Source organism: Rhinolophus ferrumequinum, chromosome 6, assembly GCF_004115265.2.
Source record: "Rhinolophus ferrumequinum isolate MPI-CBG mRhiFer1 chromosome 6, mRhiFer1_v1.p, whole genome shotgun sequence".
NCBI classification, from domain to species: Eukaryota; Metazoa; Chordata; class Mammalia; order Chiroptera; family Rhinolophidae; genus Rhinolophus; species Rhinolophus ferrumequinum.
In genome coordinates, this window is record NC_046289.1 from 18,836,001 (window position 1) to 18,863,926 (window position 27,926).

General features: G+C 36.0%; 1 protein-coding gene across 5 annotated transcripts in view; it reads left to right on the forward strand.

Moving 5' to 3' along the window:
• Positions 1-27,926, forward strand: part of CEP128 (centrosomal protein 128) — a 340,375-nt gene that overhangs the window by 95,035 nt on the left and 217,414 nt on the right. For all 5 annotated transcript variants that reach the window (XM_033109699.1, XM_033109698.1, XM_033109695.1 and 2 more), the window contains 3 exons: positions 1,653-2,003; positions 9,359-10,009; positions 16,671-16,835. In XM_033109699.1, coding sequence (XP_032965590.1) covers positions 1,653-2,003; positions 9,359-10,009; positions 16,671-16,835 — 1,167 coding nt within the window. The remainder of the gene's footprint in view (positions 1-1,652; positions 2,004-9,358; positions 10,010-16,670; positions 16,836-27,926) is intronic.

The window sequence follows — 27,926 nt, forward strand, 5'->3', positions numbered from 1 at the left end:
TTGTATTTGACAGAAATTGCCATATACCAGAAGTGATGGGTGACATGGAGCGTTGTCATCATGAAGGATGATTTACAGCACATTTTAAAACACACCTTCTCTCAACCATAGCTCAGACCCGACTGACTGCACCGAACAAGTTGAAACTTGTCACACACCATTACTAAGGTTTGATGCGCTGCTTTCCATATTGAATATCCCTGCCTTTCCATTGGATGGCACTTGGCAGCCGCATTCACTGTATTTTGTGATCATAACGGAAAGGCTCCATGTCACACATTGCTTCTGGTAGGGCAGTTTCTGTTAAATAAAAACATTATGGTGTGTTGTCATTCACCTTATTCACTGGGTCTGGTGCTGTGTGACTTCTGACTCTTCTCCAAAGTCAAAATGACCATGAAAGGAAAACGTTTTGAATCAATTCAGGACATTTAGGCAGCCATGACAGCGCAACTAAAGACACTCAGGAAAGAGGACTTCCAGAACTGCTTCAGAAAGTGGCAAAAAAGATGGTATAAGTGTGTTAGAAGCGAGGGAGAGTATTTTTAGGCGGATTAATTGCAATGTGTCTTTTACTGTAATAATTTCTTTTTTACTTACGCATTCACCATATATTTTTTAATCACATCTTATTGTTTGTCCAGCTCGCAGCCCCTTGAACCCAATCTGATTTGGACACATGACCTTTTCTTGTTAACTTGGTTACCCAAGGTATTTGGAAACTAAGGCTCAGGAGGGACAGATTAAGGGATACATTATAAGTACTTATTTCTGAATTTGTCACTCTCTTCCAAAGCTTTATAACAGTGGCTTAATGTTAATGATTACAGAATTATTTATTTGTATAAAATATCATATAAAAGCAGTGTCCTTTCACTTTTGAAGTTAAAAATAGATCTTTACACATTCTACGCAAATTAGAAATGTGTATGAATCATGATGATTTAGTGTAACTTCCAAATATATTAGTGACCATCTGTGTTTTAGGGTAGTTAGGTTTTAATAGTTCAGATTCTTTTCTGGATTGATAAGTATTTCAAATAAATTTAATAAGTTTATTTAAAAATTTTTCTACAGTGATCTAAGCTTGAGAAATGTTCCTTATAACATGTTGATTTTGCTGGACATTATCTATACACTCTTTATTGAGAGCCTTTTGAATGAACTTTGAAATACAATATTATTTATACTGTTTCTACCATCAATGCTCATTTTATTTTACTATAACAAAATTTTAGATGCTGCCAGAAAGTGGAACATTACATATGATTGCTAGGATAATTGTCAAATTTTGAAACATTGACATTCTTCATTTGGACAAAACTAAATTCTTACTAAAGTAGTGTACATTGTTTTTCTCATCAACAAGATGTTCTATGAATTTTAGTGATGGTCAATTGGAAAATACGTATTTTTCTTTTTTCGGTAATGAAGTAATCTAAAAAAAGAGAAAATATTTCTATCAAAAATTATTCCCAAGTACTATGGTTATAAAATACACAGAAAATGACTCATATTTTCTAGATTGGTCGCTAGTGAAATTTAATACAGACAATTCCCATTTAAGTGACATTAGAGATTCTTGTTTGATATGTTATGTATCCAATTTTGACAAGAATATGTTCCTAATATTTCACATGCTTTATCCCTAGAATTTATTGCGTGAATTGGAGAACAGGGAAAAGCAGCAACTACAGATGTTGGATCAACTTAAGGAGATCCAGAAGCACTTTGAGACATGTGAGGCCAAACATAAGCGAGCCGATCTCCAGATCTCAGAGCTGACTCACCACGCGGAGGACGCAACCAAACAGGCTGAGCAGTACCTCCTCGAGTTCCAGCAGTCGGAGGCCCTGAGGCAGGAGGCAGAGAAGAGGCGAGAAGAGCTGAAACTGAAAGCTCAGGAGTCCATTAGGCAGTGGAAGCTTAAGCACAAGAAATTAGAGCGAGCATTGGAGAAGCAATCTGAAACGCTTGATGAGCTGACGGACAAGAATAATCAGGTATAGAAGCCCAGTTCCTAAGGAATGATTTTTGCTGCGACCAGCCGTTCATTTACTGGTCCTTTGAATACGCACTTGAGTGCCATGCTGTGCATATAATCCACCAAGATGTCCTTGATAGAAGAGTGTTTATGTTTTGGCTATTGCAAGGTGAAATTAATTTAGTTTTAAAAATCTTTTAAAATCTTTTTAATAGTTCAGCATTCCATGGCTTTTCAGAGTTGGTCCTTAAAATAGATCTAACCGCCTCCCCAGTTTAGTTTTTAGTTCTCTAAGTTGAAATTAATTCAAGTCGAAGAAAATCACTAAATCTTCCTTAACATCACATGATGTTTCACCCAAGGCATGTATTTTAGAATTTCATTTATTTGTATTTTCAACTTAAGTATTTGTTAGAAAGAAGCATTTAAAACTGCAGTAGTCCAGTCCTCTACATCTTCTGGCAGCCACTATAATTACGGGTGTATTTGAATGAGTGACATCGATAATCTCACTGACTGAGCAGTATTATCAGATCACAGGCCTCTTTAAGACGCTGCTTTTGTGTCCTTTTGATAGCAGCGACAAAAAGCGTTTCACTGATCTGTGTATGCATTGCACATCATCTGTTCTCTTGTATAATCAGTTACTTTAAATGGATTTTATGCTCCTATGTTGATTCTCAGCTATATCTTTGGGTTGAGTTAAACCCAGATGTTATAAGATAATAGGCAGGAAAGTCATGATTGATTTTATCCATGTTTAGTCTTGGTTTATCATTTCTGCTTTGTCATTTGTCACTTGTCAAGAACTCTGAACATTCCAGAAGAATAATCATTTGGATGAGTTGGCTTTCTTTCAAAAGAAAACAAAATGTAGGGCAATTATATTTATATAGTCAATTGTCAGTTCGTAAGAGTGACAGATGTGTATTTCAGATGAGCTGTCATGGAAAAGATGCTTTACCTTTTATGTCCGAGTTTCTCGGACATACAGAATATGGAGAAAGTGGTCACTTTTCATTCAGTGTGGAATGCTTTTCAGTGTAACCCATATGACTCATACTGGGTGACTGGTTGCCCTGAGGTAACGCAGCTCTGAAGCTTTTAGACTTGAATCTGAACTGATTTGATCCCAGGAAATTGCTCTACCTTGATTATTCTGTTGTCAGCCTGGTCTGGAAACTGGTTCAAGGAGCCTCCCCATAAGGGAGATAGCTAGAGAGAAGAGTGGTTGAGGGAATTGATTGATTAAGAACGATCTGGGGAATTCTACTTAATTAGAGGAAATTTAGAAGGGTCCATGTCATCAGACAGAATCCTAATCCATGGTACTGAGAGTTTCTAGATCGAACTTTCAGAATATTAAAAATTATTAAACAATCATTTTCCAGAATACTCCTGACATAATTATTTTTATCATTTAGCATTGCTAATGATAGCAAAGAAGTAGTTTTAAAGTGATTGCCAGAGTTAGGGTAGTATCACAATTATCACAGCAGGCATTGTAATTTCCACTTTAAAAGCCTTAAAAATTAATGCAGCATGTCGCAGTTAGAGCAATGGTTAATCAAGGAAGAAAGGGTAACAGATATTTCACTGCAAATTCAAGTGTCCAGAAAATTTGTGACGTGGAAATATATTGTAAATAATTTCGGAAAAAAGTTTTTCTTTTTTTACATTTTGTTGAATAATACCTCTAATGAGTAGTTAATTCTTAAAAAAATCCCAAAGCCACCTTAAGTCATAAGTAATACAGCCTACTCCTTTTTTGTTTGTTTTTTAGGACTAATTATTTTCAAAAGTGACTCCAGGGTATACTTGGAAGTGTATATTAAAATAAAAATGATACTTGTTTGCAAATAAAACACATTATGGTTTAAAGAATAAATTAATTGTTTAATAAGTGGCCTTGTGGGGCCATTTTATATGATCAAAAGATATAATCTTTGCATTTTAAAATTAGATCTGTGCCTACTTTCATTTTTCTTTTTTCAGAATAATTTATTTTCTGCTTTAAGATTTGCCAGTTAAAATTACATTGGAAGGCTAAAGGCTTTCATTCTCTTAAAAACAGCCCTGATTTATTAATTAATTAATTTTTTTTGCTTTTTACATTTTTGAAACCCTGGTAAGATTATCAGGTATGTATTGTATTACAAAGTTACTTCATTACTAAAGGATATGGAATATCAAATAAATGACATATCATTGTTGAAAAACCCAGAAAGATCAGCTTGTATGCCTTCCTTAAAAGTCAGTAGCATAGACGTTTACATCAGGGAATGATGATGTTCTCTAGGGATATGTAGAAGAACACATATTGGAAGACCTAAAATTCTATAGATACATGTAATCTATTCATAAATTGTGATGTTTTTGTCTTTATTTTTAAAAATTAACTTATTTTAAAATTATAGTTGACATACAGCATTGTATTACTTTCAGGTATACAACATACAATGGAATATTTGTCTCCCCTAAAAAAGAATTAAACCTTTGTTTTTCTTTTAAAGTGCTGTTTGAAGTCATTGGTTTTTTGTATATGCTTTGAAAATGGTAAAGGAAAAAAACTTGGATTTTGTTTATAGTGTGCAGTTTTCTGACTGTTTCCAAGTTCATATTCCTTTTTAACATGGATAAAGGGAATTCCTCTTAGGTTTTTGTGTGTGCGTGTTTGTGTGTATGCATGTTTTCTGAATTGGTAGAACACTTGGCTTGCCCATGTATTGAACTTTTTGCTTGATAGTCTTTGATTTCAAGAATCTTAAGTTGTAATCTTTTCCTTCATGCTGAGGGAAAAAAGAACTATATGTAATATATACTGTCTTTTGAAATCTGAATTTTAAATGGTTAAAAATAAGAAGGAACAATGATAAAATGCATACTTTTTTAATATGTATGTAGTCCTGTCCGATGTAATTTAAGAAAAGCTAGATCACTTATATATTAGTATAATCCAGCAATCTGTCTGCGTGTTCCCTCACATACAGAAAAATAACTTTTTTTCTTTTAAAATTTCCTTGTCTATCTTTTAATTAATTCAAAAAAGCTGTGTATACTTTGTGGTCAGGCCTTCGAGGATTGGTTCCTGTTCCTGTATCTGTCATGGTTTTAGACTGTCTCGTCCTTCTGGCTCCACTCAGCCATTTCAATCCTTCTTTCATAATCTTCCCTTACAGCTCTTTGGAAGTTGGGATTGCTGGGTTAGAACATTCTCTTCCCATTGTTCCTGACTACTACTTATTTTTCCATTATGCCTCCACATTTCTCAAGGATTTTCGCACCTGGATTTCCCCTCAACCTGTTTCATTACATACATTTCTTGCCATCATCTATGTTGACCCGAACGTTCAAGTCAGCAATCTGTTGAACTCTGTATCCTTATACTTCACTAATTTCCTATTTTACAGTGACATTCAAACCACCTAGCAGCTAAGTTCTGTGTCCAAAATTTGTTACCATCCCTGATTTCTCGATGTTCAAGTCTTTAGTTCCAAAATTCCAGTCTGTGATAGTGCAGATTTCTTTTATTCCCTTTTCCTTTTTTGACTGTTACCATATGATTTTGATCTTCCCACATACCTCTGGTTGTCCAGCCACATCCTGGAGTCAGTATTTTCTAGTCAGACTGGACTTCATGAAAAGCTGCTCTGATGACATGCTCCTTGGCATCTTCAGTGTCTCCCTTCCATCTCACACATTTTAGTGTCTTCAATCTCAAATCAATCCAACTCGCCACTTTTTTCCATTCCTGCTCCTGAATAGTGCCAGCAAACCTTACAGAAAAATGTCGGTTGGCTCCTCTAGTGGTCTTGGTTACCTCCCTCAGCCCATTCCATTCCATTTAAAAATTATTGTAGACCAGTGACTGATCAGTGGAGAATGAGCTATGAAGTCTGTGGGGGAGTGTCTGGCAAACATGTCCTCACTCTTACAAAAGATACACAAGAAGAGAGCTTTTCTCCTTCTCTGGCTACTGTTGTATTTGGCTGTGCTTGCCTGGAATGGCTGGTGTTGTCTTGCTACGGTCCTGAGAATGAAGCCTCATACAGAAGAGGGTGTAGCTGAGAGAAATGCAGAAAGGTACGTCTAGAGCTGAGACGTCGTGTGTCTGGAGCAGTTCTGCCTGGAATGATATTCAATTACCCAGTAGTTTAAAACAACTTGAATTGGACTTTTGTCTTACTCTCAGCAGAAGAAACTCAAGCTGATGTGAAACATCAATTCTAGCAGTGAGGAGCTTTTAGTAAAAGACCCTAAATGTGGGATTGACTAAATGGAGAAGTGGTGTGGGGACAGGGAGGATCCTGAGGGAAAGTTGGCAAACCTCAGTACGCTATTGGAAGTAGTTGGTTAAAACATCAGATTTCATGTGTACCTTGGAGCATTGATGCTGTGCCTCAGATATTAAGTGACCAATAGAAAAACTTTAGGATGTTGGAGCATGCTGTGTAGTTATGGCAGCCTTCAGAAAGGTCCTATAAGAGAAAGACAAGTCATGGGTTGAAGTCAGTCTAAAAGCAGAGAACAAGATTTTTTTAGTGTAGGGAGACTGAAAATCTGCAATCTGTAATCCATATGAGCTGAGTCTGATAATTTGGAGTCGTTTAGGGTTCGAAAAGCCAAATTATGTATCCACGCTGAAGTCAGTCCAAACAAGAGAGGGAGGTAGGGAACTTAGCAGAAATAAATATGAGGTAAAAAAGCAAGCCTAATTTCTCAGGTCCTCTTCAAGTACTTCTGCATAAGCATTCCTGGCCGGACAGAGGGAAGTCCATTGTTTTGAGTTCCCTCAGGATAAAAGCTATTCAACTGAGTCTCCTGGGAACGTCTAAGACACTGACATTTTCAGACTCGGAGATAATATCTAGACAAAATCTTGGGCTGTGGCTACTAGCCAGACAATTAACCAAAAGCAAATGAACAGAACTTAGTTTTTTTGTATCTGTGTTGTCAAAGAAAGTGTAAACTTGACCAACATGGTCTGTGACTGTCATCTTTGTCATGAATTGATGTGATCCTTGAAACACTGAAGTGGGGGTGGCAAAACCTGGAGAATTGTGGAGTAGCTGAGCCTGAGCTTTTGAAGGACTGTTCTTGAACGACCCAGTCTTTGGTCTTTCTGTTATGTGAGAAAAATAAATAGCCTTGCTGTTTAAACCAACTTTAGGAAGACATTATAGTATTTTAAATCAAAGACATTTTATCTCCTAGAGCTTTACCTTAAAAATACTATTTTTATCTTCAGAGCTGCATGGAAGTCTCTTAACTCATGGCCAGGGAGCTATGTTATCTGTTTTAAAAATTAGTGACTATATTTAAGCCTCCTCCCCTTATTCTCAGGCCCCTTCCACATTATTCTTACAGCCACAACTTGATTCTACCAGTTTTTGTCTTCTCCAGTGTGGTAAGTAGAGTGACCTCTCAAAGATGTCTCACCCTAATTCCTGAAACCTGTGAATATGATGAAATATCATTCCCATGATTACGTTATGTTATGTCCCAGTTGACCTTAAGATAAGGAGATTATCTAGATGGGACTAAGCTAATCACAGGAGCCCCTAAAAGCAGATAGATTTTTCTGGCTGTTGGGAGAAGGGGAAGTGAGAGGGATTCAAAGCATGGGAAAGATTCGTTGTGGTGTTGGTGGCTTCAGAGACAGAGGAGTCCATGAGCCAAGGAGTGCGGGTGGCTTTAGAAGCTCAGAACAACGCCAAAGCTGACAAGGAAACAGGGACCCAAGCCCTAAGTTCACAGAACTAAATTTTGCCAACAACATGAATGAACTTCGAAGTGAATTCTTTCCCAAAGCCTCCAGGTAAGATCCCAGGTCAGCTGCCCCTTTGATTTTAGCCTCTGGAGACCTGGAGCAGAATACTTTGCCTGGAATTATGACCTGTGGAAACAATGAGATAATAAATGGGTGTTGTTTTCAGCCATTAAGTTTGTTGGAATTTGTTACGCTGCAATAGAAAAATAATACATCTACCCTTAGGCATATCTATATTTCTAGCCATTTTTCCTGCTGAGTCTTTCCAAAGTGAACTCGTTTATCTGTGTTCCAGAGTCTTTTCAATTTAGGGACATTGATTTATCAGTTATCCCTTCTCTTCACAGTTTTGATCACTCTCATGCATTAATACCTCTCTGAGATCCCGGTTTCTCCTTGAACTTAAATCCCATCCCCACTTTTTGTTTCCCTTTTCCCACTAGTCTTCACCACCCTATGATGTAGCTATTATTATTATCTTTATAAAGATAAATAATTTCCTTAAGGCCATAGAACTGCTTATGACTGAACTGAGAATCAAATTCAGTTCTCTCTCGTCATAGCTCAACTGCTTAATCACCCTCTTATTATTTCTCATGTTAGCGTCATGCTGTTTTTCCGTTTGAACTGAGAGAGATTTGAAGAAACTTTTTTTGAGTGATTGACTCATGACGTGTTATGATGAATTGTTTCACACTGAAATATTAAAACGTAAAGTGTAAAAATGCCTCCAAGTATTTGCATTTTAACTCATTATTTCAAATTCTGAAATAAGAATTTTAATTTTTTTTTTCTGGATTCGAATCATGAGGGGCATCAGTAACCAGGTACGGAGATTGTCCTTGGTTCCAGTGTTGTGTGGGGTGCTATTTTCAACTTTTTTTGCAGCTGGCTTTCTCATGTGGAATGATAGATAGTGAGGATTGGAGGACTAGTTCTTGGCTTCCATCCCTGGGTGTAAACCCCTAAGCCCCTAATGAGGCTGGCAGAGGATGATGCCCATCTGGTCCCTTGACCTTTCTCTTGAGTCCCTTCCAAACCTCTTCTAATTTTAAATTAATCTCATCTCTACCATTGTGGGGCTTCAAGACTCCCAGTTACATACTGGTATGTTTCTTGTCACTACTGACATTGTTTTACTAATAAAGGTTGATTGTGTCATAACCTTTTTTAAATTGTATCTGCATGCTTACTTATATTCGCTTCTGTATCTGTACCTTGAGGTCTCTGCTTTTTAAAAGTGTGGCATTGAAATGCAAATCTTTCTTATTTTAATTATATTATTTCAATGTTTGGTAAATTATAATAGTCTTTTTCTTTTCCCTTTCTTTTGCTCAATTTTATCTTACATTTAAATAATTGTTTATGGTCAAGGATTGATATATTTTGGTGATGAAAATCTGAAGCATATATTTCAATGTGGTACTTCAGGGTAATTGTATTTTCCTTCCTCTTTCTAGACTAAAAATATTTTTCTTTAAAAAATGGAAAAAATGCAAAGTATTTGATGAATTATTCTTCTTGTGGATGAAATTTTGTTTTCGGGTAGTGTCTATGGTGAATTTGATAGTAATTTTGTTTGTTTTATATTCTTCACTTGATAGATTCTCAAAGAAAAGGATGAATTGAAAACCCAACTTTATGCAGCATTGCAACAAATTGAGAATCTTCGGAAGGAATTGAATGATGTCATAACGAAGCGTGCACTTCAAGAGGAGGAACTTCACTGCAAGGAGCAGAAACTAAGTGATGTTCAGGCCAATCAAGCTGACCTTGAACTAGAAGTCAAGGATTCCCTGGCCACCATCCATAGGTTGGAAAGTGAATTGAAAAAGCAGAATAAGATTCAAAGCCAGATGAAACTTGAGAAAGGTCACCTGGAGGAAGAAGTGGCCGAGCTGAGGAAGAGCCAGGCCAAGGACAAAGCTCAACTTCTCGAGATGCAAGAAGCCATCAAGGACTTGAGTGCCATCCGGGCAGATCTGGCGAATAAATTGGCCGAGGAACAGAAAGCCAGGAAAGAGCTGCTCAAGAACCTTTCTGACCTCAAGACACAGGCCGAATCCAGAGATGAAGAGACGGCCACAATCATTACACAGTTAAAGCTGGAACGAGATGTTCACCAGAGGGAGCTGGAAGATCTCACCTCATCACTGCAAAGTGTGAAAACCAAACATGAACAGAATATCCAGGAGCTGATGAAGCACTTCAAGAAAGAAAAGAGTGAGGCAGAGAATCATATTAGGACACTGAAGGTACCGGCGCTGAATTATCCTGATGATACTGAAGGAATTTTTCTGGTGGCTCATGAAGTTAATAAAGCGTAAACTTTTAGAGATCATTCTGTATTCCCAAGCTCTGAAGGGAAGATAAAACTAACAATAAAGAGGCTTATTCGTGCTTGTTCGGCCAGGTTGAAATGAGTTATAGCAGCCACCTGGGAGTACCTATTTCTGAGCACCGAAGCCTTTTAAAAAGAACCTTTAGCTATTTGGGGAGTTCAGGAAAGGCAGAGGTGGCAGTAAGTTGTGGACCTGAAACGTGCTCTCATTCCACATTTATGACCTCCTAAAATATAAACGGTAAAGACTTGTCAAGGCCATGGAAGCTATAACCACAGTCCTTATTAGTATGGTAACTAAAGCGGATCAGCTTATAGGCTGTGTAAATCCAAGGCTTTTGAGATTTACCCTTTCTTTTCCAAATCAGAGTTGCCTGGGTAAATGCATAATGGAGATCTTGCATTTGGGGAAATGTTTCTAAGGTCTAATCGTATTAGCATTATCACTATGCAGGGGAATCACTTCATAACATGATTGTCAAGGGTATGATACATCTATCCCTTTTTTCTGCTTCATTTTTTTTCTCTCCAAAGCAGTTATCATCATACAGATTCCATATTACTTATGTTTTAATCCCCCTTTATTAGAATGAACACGCCAGGAGGACTAGGATTTGAATCTGTTTCCGCAGCTATAGCCCAGGTGCCTAGAATATTTTTAATACCTGTTGAGTAGGTGAATAAATGGATAAATCTTTAAAGGTTAATTATCATTTTTCAAAATTCCTTGAAATACAACTATGCAAAAAAAAATACTTATGATGGAAGATGAAATTACATTGAAATGGCTAACATTTGTAGAATACTTTCAGCTGCTTTATGGATTCTTCCCCAGTCCTATATAGCCTACAGGCAGTAGCGGGTTTGGGGTCATTAATTGGGGTAGGAGAAGCAGAATGGAGGCTGGAAGAATAGGTAAGAGGCCTTTACTATATTTCATTGACCAGATACCATCAGTTGAAAGATGCATTATTCTGTGCTACTAAGAAGAAAACTACTGCATATGAAAACATGACCTGCTATTAAGTATAAGACAGCATCCCAAGATAGAAATGGTAAAATGGGGGGGAGGAAATCTTAATATTGATTAAATATGGCATAACAGTCCTTCAGTGTTGATGAGGATATTAAAAAAAAGTAGAATCAGAGATACAGAGAAGAGCTATCTTAAAGAAAATAAAATATAGATCATATGTTGATTGATTAGCTGTAACCATAAAAATAATAGAAAACATTTTTTAGCCCTTAATTTGTGTCAGTCGTTACTATAAGACCTTTATATATGTTAATAACTTAATACTAACATTATCCCAGCAGATTGTATGATATTTGTTTTCTCTCTGATGAGGCACTTGAGACATGGGCAATTAAATAACTTGCCTAAGTTTTTATAGCTGGAGAGTAGTAGAGACGGGATTTGAACCCAGATAGACAAGTAAGCACCTATGTTCTTAACTGTACTGCTAGACTACAGGAAGTTTATAATCAAGGATGACTAGATATTGACTTGAGTGACGAGGTCGGTGATGAGGCTATTTGTCAAGATAGATAATACAGAGCAGCAGATTTGGAGAGAACCCTGCCAAATCCAGTTTTTTAGCATGTTCAATTATGTGAAGGGACCTTAAGTCTAACCATGAAAGTCTAGGTAGAAGAGTTTAGTACATGTTGGGTTAGATGTTGGGAAAGAAATTGAGATTAAAGTTTAATATTTGCAGCCAGTACCCAACGCATTGGTGGTAGTTGAAATGGAATTTGGATGAGATCTTACATGGAGAAAGAAGAGGATGAAACTCTAGAACACCAATGTTTAAGGGAAGAATTGAGAAAGAGATTTAGCAAATAAGAATAAAGGACCATATGAGTGACAGGCGAAGAACCAGAAAAGAATGGCATCTTGGAAACCCAGGTAGGACATTTTAAGAAAGGTATGGTCAAGAGTGCCAAATGTGGCCGACAGACTGAAAGAACCAAGAGAGTGTTTGTTTGTTCCGTTTGTCAGAGATTGGTGGAGGAGGTCCATGAGATGTGAAGGAGTTGGACCAAAAACAGAGCAGATAGCAGTCAACAGGAGTCAGGGCATATCTTCTCTGAGGGTTTTGGAAGAAATAAGTAAGGCTGGGTAAGTTGATAGAGATAGTCTGGGGTTACTGATGTGACTCTTGGCTGATAGTCTCTTTCCTTCCTCTGACGTGGAGTAGAGCGATACAGGAAGTAATTCATGAGTGATTAAGACATAAATTGCAGAGAAGACGGTGGAAACAGTGAAACTAGTGTGGAAGCACGTAATGCGTTGATGCAGCAAATACTGAAGAAGTAATATTGTGGGGAAAAGAATGAGAGAGTGGAGGGGTAAGAATCTATGATCACAGGGTGCTTATTTGGTCGTGATTCCTTGGATTGGAGCTCAGATTTTTAGAGTTAAGGTCCAAGGTGTGGTAATGCAATTGGTTGCGCTTGTGGAATGTGGGTGAAGGTGGTTGGAATTGAATGGGTTAAATAACTTTGATATTAGTTTGTTGGATAGATATTTGGATATTTATGATGCTATTGAGAAGGCATTAATGGATCACATGACAAAACCCTCAATGAAGAGGATGACTGGTCAGGCAGCTGTTGCCAGTGAGGAAGGCAGAGTTGAGGAGACATGGTGCAAATCTCAGAGGAAGGCAGGGTTTTTGCATGAGGACAAGCATGTCATGATTTGTTAGGCCATGGCTTGACAAATGGTTCTTTCAAGGAGCTTGCAGTTTTTTTTCGAGTGGTGTTGAAACTACACCCTCCTTTCTTTCTCACAATTGCCGACCTACTTCCGGTTCTCATCACAGTTATTTATGTTGTGTGATAAACACACATGTCAGCAGGAGTTAGTGATAATTTAATCAGTTAGCACAGATTCAAGATCATCTCAGTACGAACATCATTCTGACATTGTGATGTGCTGTGTTGAGTGAGAGATGAAGTCACGACGTACAGCCGGCTTGACAGAAATTGTGTTTGCTCCTGGATGCATTGGCATATGAACAATAATATATCAGGTGTCATGGTAGAGAACTGGATGTGGGCCGCTAAGTGGGACTACAGGACATGGCTCTAAGTAGCCTCCCTACTTCCCCCTTGGTTCCTCTTTCTACTGCCAACTCCTCCTTTTCAACCTTCAGATACTACCCAATTTCCTTTCCCAAAGCATAGATCTGTGTGTGTCATTTTCTGCTCAGAAAACCTTCATTGATTATTTACTGTCTCTGGAACAAAGTCTCAACTCTATCCAGCCCTCCTTGGTATGGTTCCCTTTGAGGTGTCCACTTATTAATATTATAATTAATAAAAGTCCAATTAATTTTTCACTACTTTTATGGATTCTCTGAAGTTGGGACATACCTCAGCGGAGATTGGGATACATCTCCCCATCTTCTGTGTTTCCATAGCTCTTTGTTGATACCTCTAGTACAGAACATGTAGGCTGCCTTATTTTATGGTTTGTTGTGTAAGTCTCCAGAGGGGCAGACATGAGGCCTTAGCCATTTTTGTGTCCTCTTATTTTGTGTCCTCGATCTAAAAATGATCGAGACATACAGAAGATATTCAGTGGATGTTGGGTTGAAATGTTTAGAAAGCTGGAAGTCAGAGGATTTGCTCCTGATTTGCTCTGTGATCTTTCTGGTTTGGATTTCCCCCTGTAATAGGGAAAAATTGATTTCTTCAGGAATTACTTTGTATTCATGTATAGTGAGATGATAAGCTTTAAGAAATTCCCTGTATGTAAAAAATGTACAATTTCGAAGTTTTCTGTAGATCTTCTGAAACCTTTAGACTTTTTTTTTTTTTAATTTGGAAGACTGAAATTTAGGACGGGTGTTGCAGCCACTCTTTTTTTATTTTTTTTTAATTAAAGTTTATTGGGGTGACAATGGTTAGTAAAGTTACATAGGTTTCAAGTGTACACTTCTGTAATACATTATCTATGTATCATCTTGTGTGTTCACCACCCAGAGTCAGTTCTCCTTCTGTCACCATAAATTTGATCTCGTTTACCCTCATCTACCATCCTTACCCCCCACTTCCCCTTCCCCGCTGGTAACCACTAAACTATTGTCTGTGTCTATGAGTTTTTGTTTCTTTGTTTTGTTCTTTTGTTGCTTTCAGTTTTACTCTTTAATATGGTACAAAAGCAACACAAGAGCTTAAAAGCTGAGCGGAGATTGTGAGAGCCTAGCACTTTCCTTTTAAGCTGAATAAGTTACCCATAAGGAACAATCTTCATCTCATGCTATTTCATTAATGTAAACCTATACTTTTTACTTATTTATATTAATTAAAAGCAGTTGATAACAATGGACATCACAGAAGATTTAATATACTGAATTATATACAAAAGAGCTTTGGATAAGTAGTTTTTTAAATGTTACATTTCATTGTGTTTCAGCTTTACCTTAATTTATTACTTTTTCTGAGTCTAATTAAAGTGCTGATATATATTTTTTCACTGCACAAAATTATAGTTTTTCTCTATTTAGAACTACCCTTCTCATGCCTATTGTTAAATTTAAGTGCAAAATATTTTAATGAAGTACTCTAGCTGCTATGAATATTTGAAGGATATTGGGTTATCACCTCATGATTTCATCAGAAATCGTTTTGTAGAGCCTTTTATTGGCATCAAAGACCAAGGATTGGAGTGCCATATTTTTGCCACTTGCTGGCCATATGATCTTGGTCAAGTTACTTAACCTTTTTTGCACCTAATCAATAAAATGGGAATCGTTGTGTATTTATCACAGAATTTTTGTGACTGCAACATCACTTTGTAGACACTACAATGAAATGTAAATGTAATAATAAAACCACAACAAGAAGTTCTTAGTTAAACTTAGGCCCTGGTGTGCTGGTAAATGTTTTCAAATAGGCTTTCTGGGATTGGGGGTGGGGGACCCTTATTTGTAGTACTTTCCAAGTTTGGTGGTGTAAATACCTCCATTTGTCTGGTTTCCGGTTATCAAAGGAGACATCACTATGGAGGGACAGACTTGGGACGAAGAGCACAGCTGGTTCCTGAGACTCTCTGTGAACCCGCTCCAGTGCACTGCTGGCTTCAGGGGGAACCTTCTGTACCTGCACTTTTTATGACTGAAAGAAAGGCCAGGGCATTCTCCTGTAGCTTAAAATAATAGCTGAACAGTTTTCCTGATGAGAGACTTTATTTTGTAAATTTATTTTTGGGTTTTGAATACGGAATTCCTCATTAAAAAAATCAGTTCCTTTGTTAATTCCAAGTGGCATCAAGTCTTAGGTGAATTTTGTGGGGTGAATAAAATATAGATTTTGCCTAAAAATCTATATAATATAGATTTTGCCTAAAATCACAAAACTTCTTTCTTTCATGAAATTGCTTCCAACGATTGTGTTCTACATACCTGATTAAACACATACAATAAACTTATAGAAAGAAAAGACACGGATGTATTTTAGGCATTAAAACACATATTTTAAATAGATTATTTGTAGTTGCTTATAGGCTGTTAGTAGCTGGTAGGTGTGACCTGTTAACATTGCAGGGTGTACACAGCTGGTTTAAAACCTTATGGTATACGTACCTTTTGAAAATTAGTGTGGCAGAGTAGCTGAAAGTGTGGGCATTGGAGAGAATTCTTGGGTTCAAATCCTGGGTCTGCATTTACTATGTGCCGTTGGGGAAGATACGTGTGTCCCTGTGCTTCAGTTTCAGAAAAGGAGGCAATCATAGTACCTCCCTGGTCAGGGTTTTGTGAAGATGAAATGAGGAAAGACTATACCAAAAGGTCTTAGAGGAGTTCCTGACGTATAGTGTTTGTATTGTTATTGAAAGTTTTCAAGTTTACATATTGGCAAATCTTTATTAAATCTCATACACAGAATAGTTGTTCCTAACTTTCTAAAAGCTGATTCTGATTATATTCCAATTAAAGACCAAAAACGATTGTCCTGTTGGTGCTGAAATCATCACCGGTAAACTCTTTTTCATATCAAGTGATTTGTAGTTTTGTGGCTGCTACAATTAATAATCTTTTTAGTCCCATCAGATTGGTATCCATAATTGCATTGTACAAACAGTATGCAATTCTTTCACAAAAACCAGGAGGTAGGATGAAAGGAATTTTGTTAAGGTTCTCTTACAGATTAATAAACTGATCAGCCGGTAACATCTCATAGTACTTCCCTTTTGGGACACTAATCTAATAACTCCCTCCCTTCCCAGAGTTTGTGTCCCTTCTTTGGCTTTCCACAACACCTCACCTCCACTTTTATTAAGCACTTCTCATTAATTATTGTAGAAATTGATTTTTGCATCTGTCTCTTTTACTGTTTATGTCTGTTATCTCCAGCACCTAGCACAGTACCTTTCACATAGCAAATGCTCACTGGATGCTAAGGAGTGATTGGATAAATGCAGAACCTTTCTTTCGTGTGTTTATGTACGGATTCTTTGAGAGCAAAATCTTGAAGTAGTTTACCTACCGATATTATGTGTGATTTGTTTGGTGTACAATTTGGCTATGGCCAGTGGACTTTTTCTTTTTTCCTTCTTGTTTTCTCAGGCAGAAAACTTAGAAGATAAAAATATGGCTAAAGTCCATCTTTGTCAGCTAGAGAAGTTGAAATCACAGTGTGACAGACTGACAGAGGAATTAACCCAGAATGAAAATGAGAACCAAAAACTGAAGCTAAAATATCAGAGTCTGAAGGAACAACTAGAAGAAAAGGTAACAATTTGAATGAATTGTAATTTAAAAGACTTATTTGAATTTCTTCTAGAACATATTTTATGTATTAATAAATGCTAATTGTGATCTGTAGGAAAGTTGTGTTGATGCCAGAAAAAATGATAGAGGATTATTAGAATGTTATGGTTTTTATTCTTGCAACTAATCAGTAACCTTCTAGCACATTGGACCTCAAATTTCTTCTGGATCTTAAAATGGGAGTTTAGAAACAAAGTAGCAAAGGAAGGAATTACGGTTTGTTGAGAACCTACTCTATGTCAGGTGTTTATGCCAGGCTGATTTACATATGTGTACTTGTTAAATTCCCACAGCTCTTTGGTTGGATTCTATTGACCTTCTTTAATCTATGAGGGAATGGAGGCTTAAAATAAAATAGATAATAATTAAGTACTCACCGTGTGCTAGGAATTTTTAATGCTTGTAGTAATTTTATGAAATCGATACTCTTATGCTCATTTTTGCAGTTGCAGACACTGAACCTTGAGAGGGCTGGTAACCTTGGAACATCCCCAGCAGGTTTACTGCTTTCCTATTATTAGACGTGTAAATTTGTTTTGTGTGTCTGCTGTATATCAGACATTGAGTATTATTATACGAGAGACTTTTAGAGAGTCACTACTTTTTCTGGCAAAAAATCAACTAAGAATAGAAGACAGAATCTGTTTCTTCCACCAACTTCCTAGAAGGATTCGTAGTCGAGTGTAATAGAAGTCAAATATTTGAAAAGACCATTGAAGTATGGATATCAGGATACGGCAAATAGACTGGGCCAAATGGATCCAATACTTAATAAGGGTTACTAAAAATCAATGACAAAGGAACTATCACTGGGTGGGATGTCATAACACTCTTCATAAACCTCTAGGAAGAAACTGTTGTAATGCTTTGCTCATCTTTTCCTTTTTTTGTTGTTTGCAGAATTCACTATATTATATATGTGTGTGTATATACATATACCGTGTTTCCCCGAGAATAAGACCTACCCTGAAAATAAGCCCCAGTTAAGATCTCAGCTAGGCAGATGGATGCATTTAGTACTTACGACGATGTTCCAGAAGAAGATGACTTGACTGTATTTGAACAAATGTAGATTGTTGTGCATGAAAAAAATAAGACATCCCCTGAAAATAAGCCCTAATGGAGCAAAAATTAATATAAGACCTGGTCTTATTTTTGGGGAAACACGGTATATATATAGAGAGAGAGATAGATATAGATATGGATATGGATATATATACAGATATATATATATATATATATAAGCCCCAGTTAAGATATACATACAGATATATATATGTCCATATCCATATCTATATACACTCATATATGTGTATATGTGTACACATATGTATATACAAATATATATGCATATACACATATGTATGTATATACATTTTCTAGTAATTGTTAAAATCAAGGAAATAAAATATAAATTAGTTTTAAGTTTATAATTAAATGTGCTTAAGTTGCTAAATTTAGGCTTACAGTCTTGACAGCTATTGCAATTTAGTTCCTATGTCATGCTTTGTTTTGGTTATGTCTAATGTTCACACCTATTTAATGTAGCTAATACCAGGGTATAGTTGCTGTGGACATAATGCTAACTTTTCTATAACTAAAGTTTTAGCCTGAAGATGTGTTAACATGTTTCATATTTACTTACTTGCATTTAAGAAACAGTGGTGAAAAATTCAATATGTTGAAAATGTAAAGTTTACCTTGTTCTACTTAATGTAAATGTTTCTTCACTGATTCTATGTGTGATGTTCCAGATATGTATGCGTTATCACACATATAAATGGAACATTCCCCTTAGAACAGACTTTCAATAATTAATGTTTATATTGCACTGCTGTGTATTCAGCATCTAGGGTATGGCAGGCATTGTGCTGGATGCTGAGAATGGGATGGAGATAAGACATAGGTCTGCGTTTGGACACCCATGTTTTAATTGGGTTGTGTTTTTTTTTGGAGTTGAGTTTTTTTATAAATTTTGTATATTAACCCCTTATCGGATATATCATTGACAAATATCTTCTCCCACAGATTCAGTAGGATCTCTTTTTGTTTTTTTGATAGTTTCCTTTGCTGTGAAAAAACCTTTTTTAGTTTGACATAATCCCACATCTTTTTTTTTTCTCTTACTTCCCTTGCTCAAGGGGATATATCAGTAAAAATCTTACTCGGGGTAATGTCTGTAAACTTTCTTCCTATATTTTCTTCTAGGAATTTTATTTCAGATCTTACATTTAAGTCTTTAATCCATTTTGAATTTATTCTTGTATATGGTGTAAGGAGGTGGTCCAGCTTCATTTTTTTGCATGTGTCTGTCCAGGTTTCCCAGCACCATTTATTGAATAAACTATCTTTACCCCACTGTAAATTCTTGTGTCCATTGTCGTAGATTAAATGACCATGTAGGCATGGATTTGTTTCTGGACTCTCTATTCTGTTCCATTTATCTATGTGTCTGTTTTTATGCCAGTACCATGCTGTTTTGATTACCGTATCCTTGTAGTATAATTTGATGTCAGGTATCGTGATAACTCCCACTATGTTCTTATTTCTCAAGATTGCCGAGCCTATCTAGGGTCTTCTATGGTTCCATATAAATTTTAGGATTATATGTTCTAATTCTGTGAAAAATGTCCTTGGTAGTTTGATAGGAATTGCATTGAATCTATATATTGCCTTAGACAGTATGGACATTTTAATGACATTAATTCTTCCTATCCATGAGCATGGTATGTGTTTCCATCTATTTGTATCTTCTTTAATTTCTCTCTTTTCAGTGTCTTATAATTTTCTGAGTACAGATCTTTTACTTCTTTGGTTAAATGTATTCCTAGGTATTTTATAGTCTTTGAAGCAATTGTAAATGGGACTGACTTCTTAATTTCTCCTTCTGATATTTTATTATTGGTATATACAAACAAAGCAGTATTCTTGCCTGCCCATCCTAACACTCAGAAATACAAGATGCTACTTACGTCGCTAATACACACTCCACCTTTTTCTAAAAGTCTTGCTACTATTTTGACTGCATACTTTGGTTTAGACTTGTGTTTCTTGTCATCTTATTGCTTGGTAAGCTAAGAAATGTTAAAAGTCCCTCAAAATTCATATACAGCATTAGCACCGGCTGCCTTCATTAGTGGTGGATGATTGCTGTTAGTTTATACGCACAGAATAACTAACTTCAGCATATTTTCCTCATGTATTCAGTGGTGATATGTGATAATAAAATGCAGTTTCCCCCAACATCTGATTTTGCTTTAGCATCAAATGTTATTTTTCAATTTTACATGTAAAAGAGAACAAGTATTATGCAACCCACGGAATTTTTACATACACAATGAAGACTTGATTACGAGTTTCTTACTAGGAAGAAATCTCTCATGAAATGCTCGAGATAGAATTTTTCTCCCATCTATAGTATCATTAAACCTTATTATACCTTTTGCTTAAAATTTAAAGGAAAGTAGTTGATTTCTTCTTTTGTTCTAAAAAGGTATTATGACTATTAAACTTTTTATTCTTCTGGCATTTACCTGGCAACTCATAATGCTGTTTATTCTATAAGAAATATATTTTTATTGGTTGCACTGGAATCCGTGAATCATCAAGAGTTAGTGTATAATTAAATGGTTTTTGCTCAGCAAGTCATCAAAATTTACATAGTTAAGGTTTGAAATGTTTTATCTATACAGACCTATATCTGATTTAATTAAAAAATTTTTTTCATTAGCATACCTATGAGCTTATTAATGATACTGGCCATCTTTCTAGAGTTTTCCAAGTAATCTTGTAGTACAAGTATTGAAAGATTGTTTTTAATTTTGAACATGTTTACATAATAATTTAGACATACCTGGTGCCTAAAATTAAGAAAATATTGTTTTGTAGAATATTCTGCTTATATTCTGTATGTTCTCTTGGTCCTTACATTTCATAAGTATGAATGTTCTATGAAAAACATATACAGTATTTTGGGCAGATATATTATTTATAAGCTGTGTTTGACGTCTGAATTTACCCGTCATTGAACATTTTTCAAAATCATGTTTATTTGCCACCCAGTATTTCATCTGGTAAATGTAGCATTCTTTTGTTGTTGATAACGTTATTTCTGTCTTTTCTATTTTAAAATTATAGATCAAGTAATTTTTATCCTGCATGATCTAGTGCTTTCATTTGTATTTGTTACTGTTTCAGTTCTAAGCAGAACTATGAGAATATGCCTTTTGCCACTAGATACCCAAACCAGGAGAAAGCCAGAGGTATCTGTTCTCCTGGTTTTATTTAGTGTTCTCCTTTAGTCCACCAAAAATCACGCCATATGTGGAACTTCCTCTTTTATAGGACATGCTGTCACAGGGGTACACGTGCCTTGTAGTTACAGCTAGACTCGGCAATGTTGGAATACTCTTCAGTAGTTTCTGTTTTTTGTTCTCCCTCCCCAAAAAGGAAAAGAAAAGAAAATCTATGTACTAGCTTTTGTTTTTAACAAGCATTGCCTCAGAGTTTATAAGGTTGTACTGGACTGTTGTCCAAAGGTGTTACTTTCCAAAACATTGGGCACCAGTGTAATTATAAAACGTAAAAAGACTTTAAACAATACCAACTCCCAACACCTTCTTTTACAGATGAGGTAATTCTGGCCCGAAGAGTTAATTGACTTGCCCAACTGCTCCCAGCTGTGCACTGGTAGAAATGAAAATAGGACTCAGGTTTACCAGTCTTGTTTTTCCCATTGTGTGAAAATCTGTACGAACCATTTCCGGCCAGTATATAGATTATGTAGGTTATCTGGGACACTTAGCTGTCCCATGTAACACTTGCTTATTTTCGTAGTTATACTAAATTTTCTTTAGAGGACTTTATTGTCTGTTATTAGTTCTTTCATTGTATGAGAATAACTACAGTGAAACAATTAGGAGACACTGTAACACCACCATTGGGGCACATCCAAGGCTATAGCAGTTCATAGGAACCTAAGTGTTGAATAGAGTGGGATTCATAGAAATGTATTTTGGTTCTTTTCCATGAAATGCTTTATTTAAATCATTTGGAAGTGACACCAAGCAACATATTTTAAAGCTATGGCTATGGTGGATAAAAACAGGAAATAGTTTTCTTGTACAAAATGTGGATCGTTGAAAAATGATAATGGTAATTCTCATTTGCAAGTGTACTTATGTCCATTTTTATACGTGGTAGAAACTGAGGTTGAGAGTATAATATTGTGACTTGTACAACATTGCATAACTTGTGGTGGAAACAGGATATGAACACAGATTCCTTTTCTTTTTCCCCTTTATTTACTGCCAGTAAAATGACTCACATTTGTGTCTTTTCATTGCACTCTACTGTTGAATTTAAATTTAGGGCTATTATATTCAACAGATTACGATATACTCTGATTTTTTTAGCCTGACACAAATTTTGGAAGAGGAGTCATCAATGATTTTGTTAGAAAAGTCTAATTAAAACCTGCAATTGCCACATAAAAGATATCTGTGACAGGAAGAAATGAATCAGTGTTGCTTAATTTTGTGTTTCGGTTCTAATTTGACCATCTGTTTAGGATTTCTGTTTTTTATGATGTGGAAAAATATATATGATTGTCAGATGTCTATTCTATAAAGTATTCACTACTTTGCAAAATCAAAGTTCCTCTTTTTTTTTTTTTTTTTACTAAAAACTCTATGATAGTAGAAGGCAGAATTCTCTGATTTCAAATTCTTTCCAGAAGAACAAGAGGGAAGTAGAAGCAAATAAACTGTTGACTTCTAACATTTACTTTAATGTGTACATTTTAGGCCATTTTTGTGTAGGCTGTACTCTTTCTTCGGTGCTCCATCTATTTTAAATTGTGTGAGTAGAAGAAAGCTGTACCTACCACAAATTAATTTGGAGGCAAATTTAAACCAGATACTCTAAATAAACAGTAACTAGGCTGTTATGAGTAATTTCCTGTCAGATTCTCTCATCTTAAAAAAAACAACAATGAAAATAATAAAATGGTGAAATTAAAGGTAAAATTATAAATTTTGTGTTTGTTATTTGTAAAGCATTTTTAATCGAACCACCTGTAGTCATTAAGTTTGGAGTAATCCTTGGCTTTTACGGACAAAAAGGATTACGGACAAAATCCTTGGCTTTTACGGACATGACTGCTTACCATGTATGAAACACTATGCCTGATATTAAGAAACAAGTTTAGAATGCAAATGTGAAGTGACCATACAATGTGTGTGTGTGTGTGTGGGGAGGGTGCTGTTATACATTCAGCTGTGACGGAGGGGGGACAAGAAATAAAGGTATATAGAAGTACATTTGCTCTTTATTATCCAAAATGAAACGGGTGTGGAAAAGCCATTTTCAAACTCTGTTCCTACCAACCACTGATAATCAAAGAGGTTGATTTTAAATGAATTTAAGGAGTGAAGTTTGGGTCTTCATGACCCCTGATTTGAACTTGGTTGAGAGGCCTGCCGTTTAACCTTAACTCACTGAGTGGTTAACTACAGGGGCTTGAGAGGAAAATAGTTCTGTTGGGCACTTTCCTTTAAAATCCTACTATTAGTTTGATTTCATTTAATTTTGAAACTGTGAGTGATACCCATAGTGGAGGAATTAGGCTGGATAATGGCACATGGATTTGTTTAGTTGTGTGGAAAGCCAAGGGAAATAGGCCACATGAAGCGTTCTATATCTGTTTCAGTGCTTTGCTTGAAGTTTAGCAGTCCTATCTTGCTTTGGTAGACCCTAAAAGGGAATATAAAATGAATGTCCAGGTTTGTTTTCATTGAGTTTTTTCTTTCATTGCTATTTAAAATGCTTGTTGACTCAATCCATTTCGTCATTTAATGTTGAACAAGCAATATCCTGTAAATTTTAGGGAAAAAAAAAACAGCTAGGGGGTGCTTATTGTATACATGAGTTATATCATTTGGAGATTTGTTTTTAAACTTTTTTTTCATATTCTTTCATAAGAATAAATGCATGCTTAAGCATCCTTTATGAAAAAAAGGAGGAGGGAAAGAAATTCTGATGGTTTTTAAAGACACTGTAAGCTTATAAACATTTCTCTGGAGATGAATGATACATTCTTTTTTCTTCTGAAAAATTAAACAATGTTCGTTCCAAATGCATAATCTGAAACTCTAGTTGTTTGTTTCCTTGTCCATATTTTGTTTCAGAAATAGAAATGCATCAAAAGTGGCTGATTTTAAATAATGTTATTTCTGTTTCCAGGCATTTGACTCAATAGAAATACGTAATAATTACAAAATGGCCCTAAAACTTAATGAATGCATAAAATACCCTTTAGAGATATTTTTGTTTCCAACTTTGAATTTTAATTTCTAGGAATGTATCCAATACATATCCAACACCTTTTTGATTATGCTGCCAATGATCTTTGTGTTGCTCAATATTCTGCTAGGAAAAGATACTAAAAAGCCTGAGGCAAAAATAATTTCCTTAAATGGGGTTAGAAGTTTAAATTTGAATTTGCATTTTTTTGTTTCTGTCTTACGGATAGCTTTCCTAAGCCTAAGACCAGGTTATGAATTGGAAAGTCTTTCCACATGCAAGTTTTAAGACACACTGAATCACATATCCAGTGTTGTAATTATGCCTTTACTTTTTCTATTAGCTCTACTGTTTTACTGATGTTCTCAGTTCTTACTCTTAACATATTATTAATCATAACTTCTTTCTCTCCTTTGAAGGAAGTAATGTAAAGTGTCTACTCATAAAGGACAAAAAAGAATATATCTAACCCACAAAATAGCATTTTTATTTTAGGAAACCAATCTTCTAGTAGGAATTACAATGTTCTTTTGCTTTCTAAATGCGTATAAAGAACCACCTCATTCTCTCACACATGGACCCCCTCCCTAGTTCATCAGCAGATCTTGTTGGTTCTAGCCTCAAAACTTACTCTGCATCTGATTACTCCTTACCACTGGCAGCGCTCTCACTTTCGTGACATCAACTTGCCTTGACAGTTATAATAACCTGCTACTGAAAAGATGGTTACCCTCAGTGAGTTCACTAATTAATTAATTTATTGCAAAAACCAACTGACTGAAACACGAAATATTATTTGAGTTCAGAGATTCTGTTTTTTCCTCATTGTTGTATAGTTGGGGTCTACTATTCTTGACACATAGAGAATACACTAAAAAAAAAATGCTTCTGGAATGTAAAGAACATAACAGGATATATATGTTCCAGAACATTTATTGATTGACTGCTATGTGAGACAGTCTACCAGGTGCTGGGATATTTAAATGAAGATTTTTGCTCCTAGAGGAACTCGCTGTCTGGTGAGGAGACAGACATAAAAGATACACGTGGGAGTAAGTGCTATAGCAGAAGCTCGTATAAAGTGCCACGGGAGCATAGAGAGGGCACCTTGTCTACCTGAGAGCTCCGGTTTTCTGTCTTGTTACATTATCTATGTAAGGAAGCAGGAGCATGTTATTGGACTTTTATAATGAAGAAAAAATTCAGTTCATGACCTTTCCCTGTCTTCTTTATTCCTGAGTAGTATTGGGTTCACAGGTGGCAAAGGATATGTCATTTGTAGATGGAATCCATGGAGACTTTTTCAGATTGATCTGAGGTATGGATTTTTAGAAGTGTTGTTACTTTGTTTTGTTTTTTGTTTACTTTTTGATACCAGTCTAAGTGTTTATAGCTATATTTTGAATTTAAGACATCTACCATCATGTAAGATCTTCAATTTTTAAGAAATAAGTTTGTAAAAAGTGTGGTGTGACCAGCACTTCATATGTTATTTACTTATTTATTTATTGGCAGTTTTGCAAGACAGTTTGAACTGCGGTGTGGGAATTTTCCAGATTAAAGTCTTTCCAGGTCTCCTGTAATATCCGTAGTAGATCCTTCTCTTGTAGTCGCGCTACAGTTTCTGCCTTGGTTTGCGTTTCATATTGTATCTTAACTTCCTCGCAGCTGAGTCAACTGTTGGCATAAGTAATGTGAGCCTTCTTTAGAGAGTCAGATAAACAGCTTCCAGACAGATCCAATTTTTGTTCAGGATAGTTTCATAATTTGCCTTGTAATGCTAGTGTCCTGGATTTAAGGCTTATGCATACCAGTTGTCGTGTTACAGAGATACTCTTTCTCAAAACGTTTTAGGTGATGTGTGTAGGTCTAAAGTTTCAACCAGTCATGCTTCCAATAACTTTGAATTACATTGCATTGTGTTAGTTTTTATTTCAGCCTTTAATATTGTTTGATCTCTCTCTACCTCTTATCCTATCTCTCCCTCACCCCCGCTGATGTATTGGAGACGGCATTGGGGCTGAAATATTGTCACGCTTGCTTATTCAAGTTAGTTTTCAGTAACGGAAAAACATTAACTTGGTAAACTAATGATCTGTTTAGTTGTGTGAGTGTGCTTTATTTACCATAGTGTTTGTAAAGATGTGTGAAGAATTGTTTTCATTTCACGTAATAGCCATATTGGAAATAAAGTGGCTTTTTTCGAACTCTTAAGACATTGAAGGAATTTCATAAGCTTTTACTAAGGAGATAACATTTTGGACGTGCTCTAATTTATTGAAGGTGTTCTATTTCCGTTAAGATCGTGTCTCCTTAAAATCTTTACAGCCTTCGGGAAAGTGAATTTTCTGAGTTGTAAAGAGCGTGCTGAAACACAAATGTATTAAGTAGAGCAGCATTTCTTATTCTTCGAATTACAGGTCCTTTGATCAAGCCATTCAACTGTGTGTGTGTGTGTGATATGAGATTGTAAGCAGTATTATTTATTTCCTTTAGACACAAATGTCAATAATGTTCTTTCCTGTTCTGAAATGGAAGCTTCTTAAAACCTTTGCTGTCTTGTGGAACTGTACATGCTTAGTGTGTGATTAGTATTCTTTTTAACTAAAATCTGCCAAGAACAGATTCTATGTGTACACAGAGTACCTCTTCAGTGTAGATGGACAGCCACCAAAAGTTGAGAATATTGTGCATGCTAGATGGCTTTTCCCCCCTTTTTTGTGGTCTATTCTGAATTTGCCAATATGTCATATATTTTCTTTTGTGATGAGTCTCATTCAGAAATATTTTTTGTTATTCTTTCTACTTTAAGACTACGTTAGTCCCCGTATAACCTTCTAATAACTTTTTTTCTGAGTTTTTCACATTGGCTTTCTTAACTCCAGTTTTAAAAACTTGACCTTTCTAGCATCTTAATAGAGAGCACTTTTCAGGGAGTCAGGGGACTCAGGTTGTGGGTTGTAGGCGCTTTGACTTTAGTGAAGTTCCTTAGGTTGTTTGAACTTTGGTTTCCTCATCTGTAAAATTAAGGATTGAGTTTGTTCTCTTATAGTCTTCCTCAAACTCAGCGATGGTCTAGGATATCTCTCTGCTAGAATCATATAGACTGCTTCAGTCAGCTTCATCTCAGTCTATCCACACATTCTCTGCCTCCCTCCACCTTCCCACAAAGAATATTTGTATAGTCCCCAAACCCGAAGTGTCCATTCACTTCGAAGCATTGCAGTTGGAGTGACTGTGTCTTCCATATTTCTAAACAGTCTCTAAAATATCTCGTCTTACCAGCTTTTTGTTTTAGAATTGCTGTTCCCTTTGAATGCACTAGACGATCAGGGAATAGCTACGGTAGTGCTTAAATATTATCATCTGCCCTTATTAATTTATATGCCCCCAAATCAGACAGCACAAATAGATTAATGTCAGCCAGTTTCCCACTCCTCCCACAGAATTATCTGTGCTTGCTCCATTAGTGGAGGTATTTCTGAAACATGAAACTGGGAGGAAAAAGCCAATTTATTTGGTGCTGCAGTTAGCATAAACATAGATATTCTCAAGCCATAAGAATGGGGCCAAATAAAACTTGCGAACTTTAATGCAGGTATTTGTTGGTTCGATGAGGGCAGGAACCTTATCTGTCTCATTATCTCTGGTCCTAATGACCAGAAGAATATCTCACCGTAGTAGGCCTTCCATACAAATGAGTTGAATGGGTGAGTAAATGAGATTACAGTTGCTTAAGTACAGAATGGA